Source organism: Myxine glutinosa, chromosome 1, assembly GCF_964187855.1.
Source record: "Myxine glutinosa chromosome 1, kmMyxGlut1.1, whole genome shotgun sequence".
NCBI classification, from domain to species: Eukaryota; Metazoa; Chordata; class Myxini; order Myxiniformes; family Myxinidae; genus Myxine; species Myxine glutinosa.
Genome location: NC_136261.1, coordinates 181,390,853 through 181,410,640, shown reverse-complemented (window position 1 = coordinate 181,410,640; position 19,788 = coordinate 181,390,853). Strand labels below are relative to the sequence as shown.

The 19,788-nt window shown below is 45.7% G+C and overlaps 1 protein-coding gene across 1 annotated transcript in view; it reads left to right on the top strand.

Moving 5' to 3' along the window:
• The first annotated feature begins 1,552 nt into the window (after positions 1-1,552).
• Positions 1,553-19,788, top strand: part of LOC137431637 (breast cancer metastasis-suppressor 1-like protein) — a 110,056-nt gene continuing 91,820 nt past the window's right edge. Inside the window, exons 1-2 of the mRNA XM_068123185.2 lie at positions 1,553-2,044; positions 4,133-4,223. Coding sequence (XP_067979286.2) covers positions 1,573-2,044; positions 4,133-4,223 — 563 coding nt within the window. The 5' untranslated portion in view covers positions 1,553-1,572. The remainder of the gene's footprint in view (positions 2,045-4,132; positions 4,224-19,788) is intronic.

Here is a 19,788-nt window from a genome sequence, read left to right as displayed (position 1 = left end):
TCACTCTCTGCAGACCTGGACAAAATCACAGACTGGTCAAACAAGTGGAACATGTCTTTCAATCCTGACAAATCTCACACTCTTACTATGTCTCTCCGAAAGGACCGACTGGAAAACCCTCCCATCTACTTTCTCAACAATCCTCTCCAAGAAGTTCTGTCGCTCAAGCTTTTGGGTCTCACTATCTGCCATGATCTTTCTTGGGAAAACCACATTTCCAAGCTGGCCTCCAAAGCCATTCGCCGACTGGGCATCCTCCGTCGTGCGAAGTCCTTCCTTGGCACACCTGAGCTCCTCTCCACATACAAGGCTTTCATTCGCAGCTCAATGGAATACTGTTCCCCCCTCTGGGCTGGTGCTCCTGCATCACACCGAGCTCGTCTTCACGCTGTTGAAACCAAAGCAATTATTGTGCGTCCTGCAGGAATATTTGGGGGACACAGCACAGACAGAGCTGGGGGAGCTAGGCCGGAGAGGAGTCGGTGGAAGACAGAAAGACCACCAACCTGCCTGCGGTGAGCGAGTGAAAGGCGCTCAGAATCAGCTTCATTGCGGGAGATTCCAATGATTCTGAAAGCTTTGGTTTCCACAGCGTGAAGCCGAGCTAGGTGTGAGGCAGGAGCACCAGCCCAGAGGGGAGAGCAGTATTCAATCAAGCTGCGGATGAAAGCTTTGTATATGGTGAGGTGAGGAGCTCAGAGGTGCCAAGGAAGGACTCTGCACGACGGAGGATGCCCAGTCGGTGACTGACTTTGGAGGCCAGCTTGGAAATGTGGTTTTCCCAGGAAGGATCATGGCTGATAGTGAGGCCCAAAAGCTTGAGTGACAGAACTTCTTCAGGAGAATTGTTGAGAAAGAAGATGGGAGGGTTGTCCAAATGGTTTTTTTGGAGAGACAAAGTGAGAGTGTGAGATTTGTCAGGATTGAAAGACATGTTCCACTTGTTTGACCAGTTTGTGATATTGTCCAGGTCTGCAGAGAGTGCAGAGTCTGCTGCCTGCCGATCTGAGGGTTGAGATATGGAGCGGCAGAGAGTGGATGGGAGGGAGGAAGGGTAGGACGAAATTTATTGTGTTGCTGTGTGTTGTACCGCGGACATGAAATTCTGTGTACCGTGGACATGGAGCAGGAACAACATTACATAACAGCTACCCCGCAACCATGTGCTGCACTCGAATGAAAAAGTGTATTTCTTAAATATTCTTAACTTCAAGATTATTTATCCATGTTATGAAAGAGATACAATGGATCCATTATAATGAAATCATTATTATGTAATTCAATATGATGTCCAACAGGATCTAGCCTTTTGTACAGTGCAAAACAGCCATGGCGAAGTAATCGTGGATAGAAAAAATCGTATATATTTCCTTAACCTGTTACATTCACGTCACGTCACTTACAAACAGATTTTTTTTTTCAATGTTGCTGCAACAATACGGAGTCCCGAATCGATGCATTCCCTGACAATGTTTCACACGGTGATGAACATGAAACAGTTTTCCCTCGTCGTCTTCTCTATCTTGGCAACTTACTGTACAACATGTAATTTTTTTTTAATATCCTCAATTAATGCAATTTGAAGATTGTTATAGGTTAATTGAAGTAAAAACACAACGGTGGATCAAGAAGAAAGAAGTACGAAAGTGGCGAAGAAAAAGAAGAGGAAGCGTGAATAACAGCATGCCGGGCCAGCCCCAGCATCTCGACAAAACAGATGGAGAAAGCGCCTTAAACAACAACAACAATAACAACAACAACAGCAGCAGCAGCAGCAACAGTAGCGGTAACAGCAACAACAATAGTTGTGGAGTGGTTGTTTCGAGCGCCAACAGCAGTAATAACGATCATCTCAATAACATCAGCAGCGGAGGAGAAGGAGGCGGCGGAAGCAGCAACAACAACGCGCCAAACAACGTTGAGGGAGAGATGGATCAGGAGTCTCCGGGTAACGAGGAGAGTTCGGACGAAGAGACGGGAAGCACCTCTGCTTCAGAGGAAGATGACGAAGAGGAGGAGGAAGAGGAGGAGGAGGAAAGTTCTGGTAATCCCACATGTTATCACCTCATCCCTGCAATCCACCGAGCTACAATAGTCAATACTTGTGCAGTTCCAATGATTTGTTTACTCCCCAGTTGTGCTATGAGAGATATCATGTTGAATTGCAATGCTGTATATTGTATTTATTTAACTTTGATCCTGCATTGTGTTGCTGTTATGTATGATTCAGAAAAACATTTTCCTTCTGTTGCGTTCTGCTTCTGCTACCTGCGTGTGTACCTCCTCCCCCCAACCCCCCTCCCACTCCAACCCCCAACCCCCCTCCCACTCCAACACCCCACACCCCCAACCCCCCCCGCCCAACCCCCCACACCCCAACCTCAACACGCCCCCAACCCCTCCCACCCCACGCCCCCAACCCCTCCCACCCCACGCCCCCAACCCCACAACCCCACCCCCAACTCCCTCCCCCGCCCACCCCCGGACACGCTTCTCCACCCGAGACGCTTCCCCTTGCCCCCTTCCCCCCAACCGCCAACTTGCTCCTGCAACACGCCCTCCCCCCCCTCCTTAAACTGCTTCCCCACTCCCTTGATATGCTTTCCTCCCACTAGACATGCTCGCCCCCCACAAACACGCTGCCCCTCCCCGGACATGCTCTCTCCCCCAGAACCCCCCCCCCCAAACATGCTACCCCTCCCCTCACTGACACTTCTCGGCCTCCTGCACGCTTTCCTCTCAACCCCCCCCCCTCTCCACCCCGGACACACTCCCCCCGTGGCCACACTTCCCCGCCCCCACCTGGCATGCTTCCCTGTTGCCCCTAACATGCTTACCACCTCCCCCCTCCCCCGACACGCTTGCCGCCCTCCCCCCGACACGCGTGCCGCCCTCCCCCGACACGCGTGCCGCCCTCCCCCGACACGCGTGCCGCCCTCCCCCGACACGCGTGCCGTCCTCCCCCGACACGCGTGCCGTCCTCCCCCGACACGCGTGCCGCCCTCCCCCGACACGCGTGCCGCCCTCCCCCGACACGCGTGCCGCCCTCCCCCGACATGCGTGCCGCCCTCCCCCGACACGCGTGCCGCCCTCCCCCGACACGCGCGCCACCCTCCCCCGACACGCGCGCCGCCCTCCCCCGACACGCGCGCCGCCCTCCCCCGACACGCGCGCCGCCCTCCCCCGACACGCGCGCCGCCCTCCCCCGACACGCGTGCCGCCCTCCCCCGACACGCGTGCCGCCCCCCCCGACACGCGTGCCGCCCCCTGACACGCGTGCCGCCCCGACACGCGTGCCGCCCCCGACACGCGTGCCCCCCCGACACGCGTGCCCCCCCCCAACACGCGTGCCCCCCGACACGCGTGCCCCCCCCGACACGCGTGCAGCCCTTCCCCCGACACGCGCGCCGCCCTCCCCCGACACACGTTCCGCCCTCCCCCGACACGTGTGCCGCCCTCCCCCCGACGCGCGTGCCGCCCTCCCCCCCGACACGCGTTCCGCCCCCCCCCCCCCGACACGCGTGCCGCCCTCCCCCCGACACGTGTGCCGCCCTCCCCCCGACACACGTGCCGCCCTCCCCCGACACGCGTTCCGCCCTCCCCCCGACACGCGTTCTGCCCTCCCCCCGACACACGTGCCGCCCTTTCCCCGACACGCGTTCCGCCCTCCCCCCGACACGCGTTCCGCCCTCCCCCCGACACGCGTTCTGCCCTCCCCCCGACACACGTGCCGCCCTTTCCCCGACACGCGTTCCGCCCTCCCCCCGACACGCGTTCCGCCCTCCCCCCGACACGCGTTCCGCCCTCCCCCCCGACACGCGTTCCGCCCTCCCCCCCGACACGCGTTCCGCCCTCCCCCCCGACACGCGTTCCGCCCTCCCCCCCGACACGCGTTCCGCCCTCCCCCCCGACACGCGTTCCGCCCTCCCCCCCGACACGCGTTCCGCCCTCCCCCCCGACACGCGTTCCGCCCTCCCCCCGACACGCGTTCCGCCCTCCCCCCGACACGCGTGCCGCCCTCCCCCCGACACGCGTGCCGCCCTCCACCCGACATGCATGCCGCCATCCACCCCCCCCCCGCGACACCTATGACGGACCTCGCCAAACTGATTATGATGCATGGTTATTTCAGACATGAATGATGAAGATTACGAAAGACGTCGAACTGAGTGTTTGAGTGAGATGTCCGACCTGGAAAAACAATTTTCTGACCTCAAAGAGCAGTAAGTACGCCAAGTGATTTACTGCAGTTTTTACTAAAGGTGTCTATTTTTGTATGTCTGTTAAACATACAAGCTTAAGTCTTTTTTTGGGAGCTACCCACTCCCTACCCCCAACCCCTTCCCCTCCATGGGATTCATCTATGCTATATATCCTCTAAACCGGTGGTCTCCAACCAGTTGATCCTGATCTTCAGATCGATCCCAGTCTTGAAACGTCGATTTAAAAAAAATAAAAAATGCATTTAAGTTTTAATATATATATATTTTATTTTTAAAACAGAAGAGTGGTAAACGCCGAGCTTTTGTACAGTGGTTGTTTTTAAAACTGTGGCAGCTGTGGGTCGCAAATGCAAGCTGCTCGAGAGTTAAAAAAGCTAAACATCGGCACACAAGCCAATCGGAAATTATTTTGCATTTAAACGAACCAATAATCCATCTATGACTGAGTCACTGTACCTCCTCGGCCACCATACAGTTGTCAGTTGCTCATTGCTTGTTGTCGAAAAGCCGAAGCATGGAATAAACTGTGAATTTCATTTTCATTTTTTCTTCTTTCCAAGATTAATTTCCTAAAGCCAAAATGACGAGCGAGGAACCAGGGTCGTGCAGGGAGGCAAAAACCGACAATTTCCACCAGGAATGGGAAAGGGAATTTCTTTTTGTGAATATCAAAGACGAAAGCATCTGTCTCATTTGTCACCAGAGTGTAGTCATGAGTAAAAGAGAAAATTTGTAGCAACATCACAAGACGACGAATGCAAAATTTCAAGAAAACGTTTCTTTAAACAGCGCGATTTGAACGAAGAAAGTTTAGGAATTAAAGGGAATTGTGAAAGCTCAACAGTCACTCTTTTCAAAACCTGTGGCTAAAGTCAAGGTTAGCACAGAGGCATCTTTTTGCATTAGCTATCTGCTGGCAAAACGTAAGAAACAAGAAAGGCCCTCGGTAGAGTGCATACCTCCACCACGATGAACAGTTTACGTTTTGTATCCCACCGATAGGCTGGATCTGGATCAGACTTGAACCAAAATCGTATCAGCTTGTTCTTGTAGCCTACTCAACTCATCCACCTAGTTTTGTCATAATCCATCCACAACTTTTTGAGATAATTATGCTGACATTATATATCGTTTTTGGCCCCATCACTCAATGGTGAAGAATCACATAAATTCTAGTATCTGGATCCGGATCTTCACCTCACGGAAACTTGAGGTGGAAGGGGTGGAAACGGGTGACATCGTAGTAGTGTAGCAGCATAGCAAACCTGTTGTGCATTTTGTGATACAAGCACCAAATTTGGCACAAATGTACATTAATATGTTGCGAACATTTTCAGATATTGGGCCACTTGAAATTCTCTCTTTATGTCCGCCATATTGGATTTCAAAATGGCCGCCACTTGAAATCTACATTTGCTATTATCTCTGGACGTAATGCAGCTATTGACTTGATTCTGGTATCTAAATGTATGTTTTTGGGGGCAAGGAATCCAATGGTACCAATTTCAACTTAATATTATCTATCACAGTCTGTTATATAATTTTATTTGGAAATTATCTAGGCAAATATTGGATTCAACACAATACTTTGAAAAGAATGTCTTAGTTCTGTAAATGTCTTAGGTATAATACTGACATGCTACATGGTCTAGTATTTGAGGCTAGGTGTACTGGTATCTGAGGCTAGGTATATACCGGTACTGAAGATACGTGTACATAAACAGTGTCATGTTAACAAGTTCAGCATTGCCACAAGTACATGTATGTTGTTGACTCATCGTCATGTGCAGTCCCCTTCACACACACAGAGGGCTGTGCACTGAAGGGCAGCCTTTTTGCACTTGCAGCGCCTCACACACCCTTTCTTGCACTTGCAAGAAACCAGCTCAATGCAGCTGTGAGCTGCCTCAGTTAGCCTGGTCCAGTAAGGTGTGTACTGTGCTTCTCCAGTCCTTGACCAACCCCAGTTGGTTGGTGGAGGGAGCTCTGGTGCTGGCAGCAGTATCTGACCCCACACATGTCCACCTTGATACACTGCCCTCTTGACATGTTCCTCCAGAGCTGCCTTCGTTGGAGGGATGAGCTGCACATTGTTCTTCCTTGCGAAGAGTTTCCTCCTGGCCTTGTCAATGTCTGTGCATTTGCTGGTTCGATCATACAACAGGATCACGAACCTCTCGATGATGCGCATTGCATCGTCTGGTATGTCACGAGGTGCAGAGGACAGCAGCAGCAGCGCCTCAGTGAGTTCTGGCAGTACCGTCCAGACTGCCCACGCAGTGTTCTTGCCATGTCTATGAAAACTATACACAGTGTCGCATCCAGTTAGAGCGTGGAACATTGGCAGTGCACGAGCCTTCTCTCGTCCCAATCCAGCTGCTATTTCGTGTGCTGCTAGGTATCGGAAACTCTGGCCTGTTCCGAATGCCAGCCACAGTTTGTCTTCTGGTTGCAACTCCTGTGCCAGGGACACTGCCAGCACCACAACATCGGTGTCTACAGTCCGGATGAGTATTGCATGGTGTCCTCCTACCTCCCCCTGGTGCCACGTGTTCGCTTGTGTTTGATGCTGTTGAACTTCAGTATCTGAGCTGTGGCAATTGCTGCAGGGTTAGTGTCTGCCATCTGTTCCTTGATGCTGGGTCCCTCTAGGATCATACTGACTAGGGCAAGCAGCAACGGTGGCACAGATTCTTCTTGACATACTTCAGGGAATCCTGTGAAGGGCTTGGCTTCTCCAAACATGTGACGGCGAACAATCTGTGCAGCATGGGCAAGATGGACTGCATCACTATCACTGTCCAGCTCGCAGGCTTTGGCAAGAGCAGCACCGACATCTTCTTCAAATGCCATCAGGATGTCTCTCCCCTTGGTGTGTGCCCGCATGTCAGGAAACTGAGCCAACAGTCTCTGTTTCAGTCGTGTGGAGTGGACTCTCGTGTCGAGCTGGACTCCTAGCTGTTCCATTCTGGACTGATAGAGCTGGACAAGGTCAGCCAATCTGAATACTGGTGCCGTCTCCTCATCTTGTCTGGTTTCTTCAATGTAGAGGACGAGTTCAGCGAAGACAACTGCCGACATTGCTCGCTCTTGTTTTGTGTCCTGTGATCCTGTTGACTGGGCCTTTCTTGTGCGATTGTAAAGTCCTATCAAGCACCGTGGGTGATACTGGGCGTCCAACGCTATCATGTCCCCACCACTGAGACGGCCCAGCAGTTCTGTATCACCAAGAAGGGTTGCACAGGCACGCACCCGTTTGTCCATTTGGAATGTTGCAGCTTTCCAAAGACTGTCAGCCCCAGCAGGTTGTTCACAGAAGAAACAATTTTCTGGGACCTTCTTCTCTGTACTCGATGAGCGTGAATGTAACCTGGTGCGTTTGCATGCAGCTTGTTCCTCATCGCTCTCACATTCTTTCTTGAGTGCTCTCTTTTGTGCTCTCTGCAGTTTGGTGTTGTTGTACTGGAGCCTGCATGTCTGATGATATTTTGCACCGTGTGCAACCATCGCAGCTTCAATGCCATGACCATCATCGAGTCTTTCCAGGTGAAATGATCCTGGAAGCTCTCCAAGTTCACTGAATTTGACCAAGTTCTCTGCGAGTGAACTGTACCCACTCCCAATGTCTTTTCTCTTTGATTGGTCAGGTTTGGTCAGTGTCTCCGTCTTGTCCTCTTGACATATAAGGCATAACTTCCAGTCAGTTGTGGTGAGGTGCTGTGATGTTGATGGTGAAGTTCGCTCAACATCAGCTAGTCTGAAGCTCTTGGACATGGTGGAACTGTCTTCTGAATCTGCAACGATACAATGATATAATGTTAACATTTTGTTATATATATAATAGAGGGGTTTCCTCCGCCATACTAATGGAGAGGAGGATAATTCCTCTATATCGTAGAGCATTTAGCTTGGCAGACTTAGGGAATTAGTTTTGTGAGATTATGCCGGAATTAAATTTTCACCCATACCGGAGGCAAGAAGAGAAATAAAATCACATGAGATTCTTTAGTTAAAAAATATTCCCAAATGTATTGAATATTTACAAAACATTTGAATTCATAAATTCTTACAATATTTACACAGCCAAGATTTAAATATAAATCAGTCTAAACTCTTATTAGGTTGGACAGTACATTTTCCAGACATACCCCGTTCTGTTAATTACAGCCTTCGTGTTAAATTCAGAACATGTCAAAACTGTCAGTGTGGAATACACACTTCACTCAAAATACTACTTTATATAAAACATTTCTAATTTAAAGCCTTATAGTAAGAATTTCAGATAAACCCCAAAAAAGTAAGACCAGGTTGGCTATTAGACAACCTGCCTCTGTCGTGCCCACCAGACAAGTGGTTTTAGCCAGCACACATGTGTATCAGGTAAGCTTGTGCTGAGTACATCATACCTGAACAACTCAGTGAGGCAGAACACAGCAGTGCACACCAGGGTGACCCCTTCAGTGCATAAACCAATTAACCTGTCCACTGCAGGGCATATAGAAATGAAGTTATTTTCTGCATATAATAATAATATAAGTTCAGTTCTATATAACAATTTCTGTTATCACCACTACCACTACAACTACCACTACTACAAGCTTTGTCTGGAATTTTGTGGACTAACAGACAAACAGACATACAGACAAGCTGGGATCAAAACATTACCTCCTTCCACCATTGAGTGTAGAGGTAAACATCATGGAAATTATATCATGCCCTAGATTTAATTCATGCTTACCCGTGTATTTGCTTCACTGGTTCACAAGGTCTTTTGCATACATGTAATTCAGACTCTCGTCTTCATTGCTGACCACACAATGTTGTCTAGCTGAGCCCAGATTGTATGTAATTAACTCATTTATGTGGAGTCACAAGGTGATTTAAACACAGCCACACACAAAGAACACAGTTGATGTGGGTCAACACACATGCAGCCTCTCTACTCTTTTATTTGGGTCAGGGCTGTGATTAAAGACATGTAGTGGAGTCATGTTTGTAAACATTGTTAAAGACATGCTACAGTGCATTGTTAAGGAAACAAGACAGATGGAAGCCTATACAAGAAATTTCTGTACTCTAGAAACACAAAAGATGGCTTAAAGGGTCTAGGAAAAGGGGATTATGCATGTTTGGTATTTATTGACAATATGAATGTAATGTTACATAAAATATGCATATGAAAAACACAAATGAATGGGTCACTTTGTTTCCTAATGGGATATGAATTTATATTTTAGACTGCCAGTATATATGAGCTTGTCTGAGTTGTTACTAGTGATTTAGTATAGTTTATTTATTTATTTATATTTACAGAACTAAGACATTCTTTTCAAAGTATTGTGTTGAATCCAATATTTGCCTAGATAATTTCCAAATAAAATTATATAACAGACTGTGATAGATAATATTAAGTTGAAATTGGTACCATTGGATTCCTTGCCCCCAAAAACATACATTTAGATACCAGAATCAAGTCAATAGCTGCATTACGTCCAGAGATAATAGCAAATGTAGATTTCAAGTGGCGGCCATTTTGAAATCCAATATGGCGGACATAAAGAGAGAATTTCAAGTGGCCCAATATCTGAAAATGTTCGCAACATATTAATGTACATTTGTGCCAAATTTGGTGCTTGTATCACAAAATGCACAATTCTTTTGAATATTTGGGCTAAGCCACCCCACTATAGCCACAGCCACAAACAAGCACAATATAATTAAAAATTTAATTTAGCAATGTCATCAATAGCCATGGTCATAAATAAACAAACTACAGTCGTGGCCAAAAATATTGGCACCCTTGCACTTTTTTCAAATAATGCACCATTTATTCCAGAAAATTGTTGGAATAAAAAATATATTTTGGTATCTACATGTATTTCTTTGGTTTGCAGTGGAACAAACAAAACACAACAAAACAAAAAAAGCTGAATAAATTACTGAATCTTTCCTTATTCCACACAGGAATCCTAAAATGGCCTGGACAATATTATTGGCACCTTTTCGAAGTTAGAAATAATTGAGTGAGTGTGGAATTGAACTCACCTGTGAAGAGTTTCAGGTGCCTGCAATATAAAAATCACTTATTCAACCAGTTTGAATGGAGAAAAGGAGTCATTCTGCTGTTTTGTGTCACTGTGTGTACCGCAATGAGCATGGAGAAAAGAAAGAAAACCAGAGAATTGTCTGAGGAGGTCAGACACAAGATTGTAGCCAAGCATGGACAATCTCAAGGCTACAAGTCCATCTCCAGATACCTTGATGTTCCTGTGTCCATCGCACGGAATGTTACCAGGAAGTTTAAGGTCCATGGCACTGTAGCCAATCTACCTGGACGTGGGCCGCAAGAGAAAACTTGATCGAAGATTGCAGCAAAGGATTGTTCGAATGGTGGAGAAAGCACCTCAATCAACTGCCAAACAGATTCAAGCTGACTTTCAGACACAAGGTACGACAGTTTCAACTCGCACCATCAGTCGCCAACTCCATGAAAGGGGGTTCTATGGTAGGAGACTCCGGATGACCCCACTGCTGAGAGAGACATAAGAAAGCCTGACTGGAGTTTGCCAAAACGCACCTGAACACACCAAAATCCTTCTGAGAGAATGTCCTGTGGACAGATGAGACCAAATTAGAGCATTTTGTTGAAGCACATAAGCTCTATGTTTACAGAAAACAAAATGAATCCTCAAAGAAAAGAAAACCTTCCCTACAAGTCAAACATGGAGGAGGTTCAGTGATGTTTTGGGGTTGCTGCGCTGCCTCTGGCACTGGGTGCCTGGAATGTGTGCATGGCATCATGAAATCAGGAGATTACCAAGGTATTTTGGAGCGCAATGTTCAACCCAGTGTCAGAAAGCTTGGTCTTCGTCGAGGGTCATGGCTCATGCAGTAGGACAATGACCCCAAACACACTTCAAAAAGCACCCAGGAATGGTTCAAGACAAAATGCTGGCCTGTTCTGAAGTGGCCAGCAATGAGTCCAGATCTAAATCCCATTGAACACCTGTGGGGAGATCTGAAAACAGCAGTTGGGAGAAGGCTCCCTTCAAATCTGGGAGAACTGGGGCTGTTTGCATAAGAAGAGTGGGTTAAACTGCCGGTAGAGAGGTGTAGGAAGCTCATTCATGGCTATAGGTAGCGTTTGACTGCAGTTATTTTGTCCAAAGGCTGTGATACCAAATATTAAGTCTAGGGTATCAATAATTTTGTCAATGCCATTTCTTTTCAATTCTGATTTAAAAGGATATATTAAGTTCTGAATCATAAACAAAGGTTCTGTAATATTAACAGTGAAATAAAGAATTGTGGAGACAAAATACTTTTGTCAATTTCAACTTCTTTTTTGAGAAAATTGTGAGTTATTTGAAAAAAGGTGCAAGGGTCCATTATTTTTGGCCACTACTGTAAAGAGTCGATGTACAAAAATGAGTTCCAATTTGTTGTGTTTGTCAAGTTTGGTAGCAAAGGTTCTGTGGGCCACACTGCCAGTTTACAAGGTCTGTAACCGGTAACCGGTAACCCTCACCAGGTGGAGACTGAGCCAACTCAGTCGTTTGGGCGTGTTTGGTTTCACTCACAGACAGATGGACGGACGGACACACACACAGACACACAGAAAATTACTTTTATTTCCAAGACGAGCTAATATTGGCTTGTTTTCCTTTTCACCTGATGACATATTCATGTTTCGGTGATCCAAGGTTAAAATACCATTTATGTCCTTTTGTTATTTTTAGCCCAAACTCCCTGGCAGCTGGAGAAGGGGTTTTGCAATTGCTTGTGTGCATGCATGTGTGTGTGCGCGCGTTATATATATACAGTGCATTCAGAAACTGGTAAAATTGAGTACCAGTTCACTGGTAATTCCCTGTTTGTCGTTAAAGGTGGCAAAAAGGGTTGGCGTCAGGAAGGGCATCCGGCCGTAAAACATTGCTTCAAAAAGGGGACCAAAAAACAACAACAACCACGGTCCCCGAAAAGGCCAACCCCCGCTTTGCGGGGAAAAATGGCCTCTAAAGGTGGTTTTTTAATTTATTTATTTATTCAGAAAGGCTATAGGTAGAGTACCAGTTCACTGGTAATTCCCTGTTTGTCGTAAAAAGGCGACAAAAAGGGCTGGCGGCAGGAAGGGCATCCGGCCGTAAAACATTGCTTCAAAAAGGGGATCAAAAAACAACAACAACCACGGTTGGCCGAAAAAGGCCAACCCCCGCTTGCGGGGAAAAATGGCCTCTAAAGGCGGTTTTTTTTTTTTTTAGAATTCAGAAAGTATTCACACCCCTTGACTTTTTCACATTTTGTTGTTACAACCTGAATTAAAAATAGATTCAATTGAGACTTTTTTTGTCACTGATCTACACATAGTACCCCATAATGCCAAAGTGGAATTTTTTGTTTTAGAAATTTTTACAAATAATTAAAAATGACAGACAGAAATATCTAATTTACATAAGCATTCAACTACCTGAGTCAATACTTCGTAGAAGCGACTTTGGCAACGATTATAGCTTCCAGTCTTCTTGGATTTCATTATCAGCTTTGTACATCTGGATTTGGGGAGTTTCTCCCATTCTTCCTTGCAGATTTGCTCAAGCTCTGTCAAGTTGGATGGGGAGTGTCGGTGAAAGGCAATCTTCAAGTCTTTCCACAGATTCTCAATGGGATTCAAGTCTGGGCTTTGGATGGGCCTCTCGAGGATTTTCACATTCTTGTTCTAAAGCCATTCCAGTGTTGCTTTAGCTGTATGCTTGGGGGTCATTGTCCTGTTGGAATGTAAATCATCACGACAATCTAAGGTCTTTTGCACTCGGAAGCAGGTTTTCCTCAAGGATTTGCTTGTATTTGGCTCCATTCATTGTTCTCTCTATCCTCGGGGCTCCCAGTCCTGCTACTGAAAAGCATCCCATAGCATGATGCTGCCACCACCACGCTTCATGGTAGGGATAGTGTTAGATGGGTGGTGAGCTTCACTCGGTTTCTGCCAGACATAGCACTTTGCATTCAGTCAAAATAGTTAAATTTCCGTCTTATCAGACCACACAATATTTTGCCGCATGCTCTGAGTCTTTCGCCTGCCTTTTTGCAAACTCCAGGCTTGCTGTCATGTGCCTTTTTCTCAGGAGTGGCTTCCGTCTGGCCATTCTCCCATAAAGCCTAGATTTGTGAAGTGCTGCAGAGACTTCAAGCAGCCATCAAACATCTCAACTGGTCTCTCATCTCGACTGTCTCTGATATCAACTCATCTTGGGAATTCTTCCAAAGAAAATTGCTCTCTCTCATGCACAGATTTATTCCATCTTGTCTTCAGTTGTCATACCCTTTCTCCCGCCCATGGTACGCTGAAGCCTTCAGGCAAATCCAACTGAAGGTAATCTCAGTTCCTTCCACAAAGCTCAGAGCAAGTGTGTCTATCCTCAGGAGAGCCAGGAAACAATATCTCTCTAATCTCAAGACTGAACTCTCAAACCTGTCTCCCTCCTCTAAATCCTGGTGTCATCTGGTCAAATCTGTTTCTGGCGTTTGTTCCCCCTCCATCCCCTCCCTTACCTCAAATGGCTACACAGCTGACACTGCCCGTGAAAAAGCTGAATGCCTCAACTCAGTGTTGGCCTCAAGATATTGTGTCCCGAACCCATCTCTCTCTGTACCCACCTCACCCAATCGTACGCAGCTGCTCCTAGAGTCTGTGTCTTTCTCTCCTGACGAGGTGGAGAAGTTTCTGTCAAACCTCAACTCTGATTCTGCAACTGGACCAGACAGCATGAGCCTATGGGTTCTAAAAAACTTCTCTGCTCTACTGCTCCATCACATCCTCTCTCTGTTCTCTTCACCCTCTCCTTTGCTGAAGGTCATCTGTCATCTTCTTGGAAATCAGCCAACATTACCGCTTTACACAAAAAGGTGCAAAAACAGATCCTTTGAACGACAGACCAATCAGCCTGCTCCCATTCATCAGCGATGTCATGGAATTCATCATCGCTTCTGATATTAAATCCTTCCTCTTCTCCAATAGTTTGATCTCGGATCATCAATTTGGATTCAGACCAGGTCACTCTACTCTGGACAATTAGGGTGGGCTTCAAAAAAGCAAAATGCAGATTTTCTCCAGGACATGGTCTATTTTTGTTCCTTTTGGTGTCAAAGGAAACCACACCAAATGTGAATGGAATCCAATAATATTTAGGGGTGCCACATCCGTGATGAATTTTCCCCCATGCAAAAATAGGAATTCCCATTTTTTGGGCTGTATATACACAAAATCAATACATTATTATATATATACATTAAATATAATATTAAAAATAAATATATAGTAAATATACATTAAATAATAAATATACATAAATACACATTATACATTATATATATATACAATATATTATACATACAGTTTTGAGACTTCCTATGATCACTATCTGGGCAATTTTCATGCATGTTTTGTACAGGATCCCGGGGTCAGGGGTACGCTTTTTTAGTGTGTAATATGTCGGCCTAACTTATTGACTGTGGCTCTTTTGTAGAGAGTGACCCTGTGGAGTAAGAATTAACAGGATTTTACCCACATTCTTGCTTATTTTTCAGATATGGCATGTGCTAGTACCAGTGTTTCATTGAAAACTCGGGCTCAGGATAATGTGTATCTCATTGAGTCCACTTCTGGAGATGCCATCAAAGGTGCCAAGCTCCCGACTGTGCATCAATCTCTTGTCCTGTTTTTCCATCACCTGAAGAAGGAGAATCGCACTGCCCGGGAGAGTGCAACCCTCACCATTGAAGAGGTTGTGAAGTTCTGGGAAAAAGCTCACCTACCTACAACGACGAAGCAGCACTGCATCCATCGTTTGGAGAGGCTATATGAAGAATGGAGGAGCCTCCAAAAAGGTGCAAAGCGGGGTGGTGCGATCCAAGAGAAAAAGGAAGCATCCTTCAAGGCCTCCTTGGAGAAGACGTTTGATCTTAGGCATGCAGATTCGGAGGCCATAATCACCAACCCCGAGGACAGGAAGTTTCTTCACGATCAATTCTCAGAGAGGAAGGCTTCAATGGGATCTGTAGACACTGTGTTGGAAGCAAAAACGTTCTTGTGTGTTTGAAAGATCAGCAGCCACGAGATGATTATCGTGAACTCCTAGAACTGACTGTCATCTACATGGGAGGAATCCCACCTCGTGGAATCCGGATCATGGCTCCAGGAGCAATGCACAGAGCCAGATGGATGGCAAAAGCACTATATTCACTGCAGGTGTTCATGTTTCGGTCAGAGTTCCACTTGACACTTCGAGAGGCGAGAGAACTCTGAGCCTTCAACATTTTTGTCTGCCTTGTGTATGTACAGGCTTGGTTTCGGGCTCCACAAGCTATTGAGGCTCCCCTGAATGACATTAACCTCTTCAAGAAGTTGGAAAAGTTTGAACAAATCAATCAGAAGATGGCTCAGGCAGCCTTGAAGGCACTTGGCCGCCACACGTGGTACATGAGCCCAGTACTAGTGGCATTTGCATTCTTTGACACCAGAATTGACAAAGAAAGCAAGATCAATATGATTGAAGCATTGAAAAATGACGGTGAAAACCCCTCTCCAAAGAGACCAGCTATCAAACGAGGAACCGCCCTGTCAATCGCTGGCCTCATAACAAAACACACCAAGCATTTCTTCAGCATCCTAGGGACCCCAACTGATTGGATGGATAAGGATCCTGGTTCATGGGAGCAAGAAACCAGCTTTCAGGAAGCAAAGAAAGCCGCCAGTGGCTTAGTTGTGGTGAACGACAGGGCAGAAAGGGGTGTCGCATTGATACAAGACTACAATAAGCTCCTTACAAAGGATGAAGAGCAAAAGCAAGCTCTGCTCCAAGTTGTTGCTGCTCACAGGAAGATGTACCCCGATGCCAAGAAGGCAACAGTGGTGAAACAGGCCCAGAAATAGGAGTTACATTTCTCATTATATTTGGGTTTTTTAATATTATGTGATATGGTGTCTCTTCATTTTATGAACTGAACATTTGGATTGTTATCATTGAATTTGAGTTTTCATAGCAATATAGTGCTATTTGTGCAGCTATTGTAACTTGTGTTTGCTAGAATACAAAGAAAGTGAGTGGAGGGTGTATTTTCATAAAACAAACTTCTGGTTTTGCTTTCGATCCATATATAGAAAAGTTTTGTAGACACCTTTAGTTTGAAGGCTGATGTGGCACCCCTAAATAAAATCAGATTGCTTTCATATTTGGTGTCTTTTCATTTTGGAACAAAAGGAACAACATAAAGCCATGTCCCAGTAAATATTTAAAAAAAAATTATTTTGAGCACCACCCTACTGGACATACTGCTTCTGCTGTCTCAACAGTGGAAGAGGCATTCAATGCCAAACAGGAAATCAGAGCTGTCTCCCTTGACATATCTCATGCCTTCGAAATATGGTCTGGCACCCCGCTCTGCTCACCAAACTCTCCTCTTATGACTTATGGTATCCATGGAAATCTCCATGCATGGCTCGTGGACTTCCTCTCCTGTCGTATACAACGTGTGGCCCTGAATTGAAGTCTGTCATCTCCTCTTCCTATCCAGGCTGGAGTTCCCCAAGGCAGTGTTCTGGGCCTTGTGCTTTTTCTGGACTTCATCAATGATCTCTCTGACTCTCTGGTAAATCCTCTCCATCTCTTTGCTGATGACTCCACTCTCTGCCGCTCCATACCTCATCCCTCAGATCGGCAGTCTGCAGCCTCCTCACTCTCTGCAGACCTGGACAAAATCACAGACTGGTCAAACAAGTGGAACATGTCTTTCAATCCTGACAGATCTCACACTCTCACTATGTCTCTCCAAAAAGAGCACCTGGAAAACCCTCCCATCTACTTTCTCAACATTCCTCTCGAAGAAGTTCTGTCACTCAAGCTTTTGGGTCTCACTATCTGCCATGATCTTTCCTGGGAAAGCCACATTTCCAAGCTGGCCTCCAAAGCCAGTCACCAACTGGGCATCCTCCATTGTGCGAAGTCCTTCCTTGACACTACTGAGCTGCTCACCACTTACAAAGCTTGCATCCATAGTTTGATTAAGTACTGCTTTCCTCTCTGGGCTGGTGCTCCTGCTCACACCTAGCTTGGCTTCATGCTGTAGAAACCAAGGCTTTTCGAATTATTGGTATCTCCCACGATTAAGCTGATTCTGAGGGACTTTCATTCTCTCACCACAGGCGGGTTTGCGGTCTTTCTATCTTCTACCGACTCAACTCCAGCTTTGCATCCCTGTTCTGTCTGTGCTCTGTCTCCCAAATATTCCTTCACGATGTACAAGGTCTACCGGTAACCCTTTTCTGGTGAAACTGCCAAAATCAAGACTCTGCTCACCTTCACTCTTTCATTCCTCTTTTTTCCCACTTCTGGCACAAACTCCCACACTCTCTACAATCCCACTCCTACCTCCAGGTCTTTAAAACAGCTGTTTACCACCATGTCTTATCTTCCCCCATCGAAAACCTTGATCTTTTATACCCCCATTAATCCACCCCAAACTCCTTCAAATTCCCTGTTTTCTTTCCTGAAATCCCCTGTGGTGTCCATCTTGTTTATCTATCCTATGTACCTTGCATCAGCCCTCTCTCTTCCACATATCTCCTGATGTACTTGTTCCCGGCTGTTGTTGTCTCCCACTCTTGTCTCCCGTTCCCTTTATTATATGTTTTCTGTGTTAGCTCTTATACGAGCCTCGACTAAGTATCCAAAAAAACATGGAGTTCAGTTGTACAGGAGTGCATAGAAGTAAAACAAACAAACACCTAAAATGGTCATGATAATTTCCAATGTCTATGGTTTTCTTTCAGAGAATCGATATGTTTTATTTCATTATGACTTATAATAGCCACTACCAACAGGAAGAGCTCTACACAATACACTCGCACTACCCAGCCTTGAAAACTCAGGCTAGTTACGTACAAAAACCTTCATTTATTGTATAAACTAGCAAGTTGCCCGTGCCCACACAGGATTCTAAACGGGATAGTGATGGAGACAGCAAAAAATGCAAATGGCATCTTCTGTCATAAAAACGGGAAGCTGGGAGTAACTTCACATTTATTGCTACATCTGATGCAATTTAAATTCTCTAACCTCGATGAGATGCGTCATTTGAACTGTTTGTTTGATCTATGTAGCTTTTTGATGCCTCAGGTCTGTAATAAAAATTTGTATTGGTGTCAAAGCCCATGACCAATTGCAAATTAATATTGTGGGTAGGATTACTTGTCTTTTTATTTGGACAGTGTATTGGCCAGATCCCTGTATTAATCGCTCCTGAAAAAAAAAATAACCCGGCGCACGTACATGAAGCAAAAACTTGCCTACTGCTAAGGTGCAAATATAATACACGGTGGTTATATAGCTCAGATAATTTCAAATTGTGAATATGAGACTTCCAAAGACATAATACACATGCGGTTTCATTGTTTTTAATATACTGTATAAAAGAGTTGCTAACTCATTTTTACAAAAAAAATTATGTTCATAACTGAAATATTTATGTCCATGTTTGTATGAACCTTTTTACAATTTGCTTATGAACAAAGAAGAGCATATGAGTACATTGCCCTCTCTTCATTTTTGATAAACATCCAGAATGGCCCATATAATCATACATGAAAGTTGTAATATGTTGTAGATAAATAACACATTCACATACCATCTGATAGGGTTTGGCTGGCAGGAGGAGCCCTCTGTTTATTCTCTTTATTGTTTTTAATTTTTATGTCATCAAGAAGGCAGCTTTAATTGTGAAGGTGTTTTGATTCTGTTAATGTTGTACATCCATTTTTAGCTCACCTGGAACGAAGTTCAGGGGAGCTTATGTGATGGCGCGTCGTCAGTCAGTCAGTCTGTCAGTCTGTCTGTCTGTCTGTCTGTCTGTCTGTCTGTCTGTCTGTCCGTCCATCCGTCCGTAAACACTTGAAACTTCTTCTCCGAAACCGCTGATGGGATTGTGACCAAATTTAGCACAAATTATATATGTTGTGTTGTGACTAAAGTTTGTTCACGGCATTAAAAAAATTGGGGTCGAAGGGGGTTTTCCGGGGGTCAAAGTGGGTCAAGGGTTGACCCCCCAAAATAGGAATTTGCTATTTCTTCTGAAACTACACACACTATTTCGATGAAACTTGACCACAACCTTCATCACCCGTGATGTACCGAAAGTTGTTCACGGCATTAAGAAAATTGAAGTCTGAGGGGGTTTACCGGGGGTCAAAGTGGGTCAAGGTTTGACCCCCCAAAATAGGTATTTGCTTTCTTCTCAGAAACTACACATGCAATTCTAATGAAACTTGACCACAACTTTAATCACCCATGTTGTACCAAAGTTTGTTCCTGGCATTTAAAAAATCGGGGTCTACATTGTCTATGGGCAGGGCTTCCCCCCAAAATAGGTATTTGCTTTTATCTCAGAACCTACACACACAATTTCTATGAAACTTCACCACAACCGTCCTCATCCGTGATGTACCAATGTTTGTTCAGGCATTGGAAAAAATTGCGGTCTGAGGAGGTACACGGGATGGGAATGGGTGTAGGGG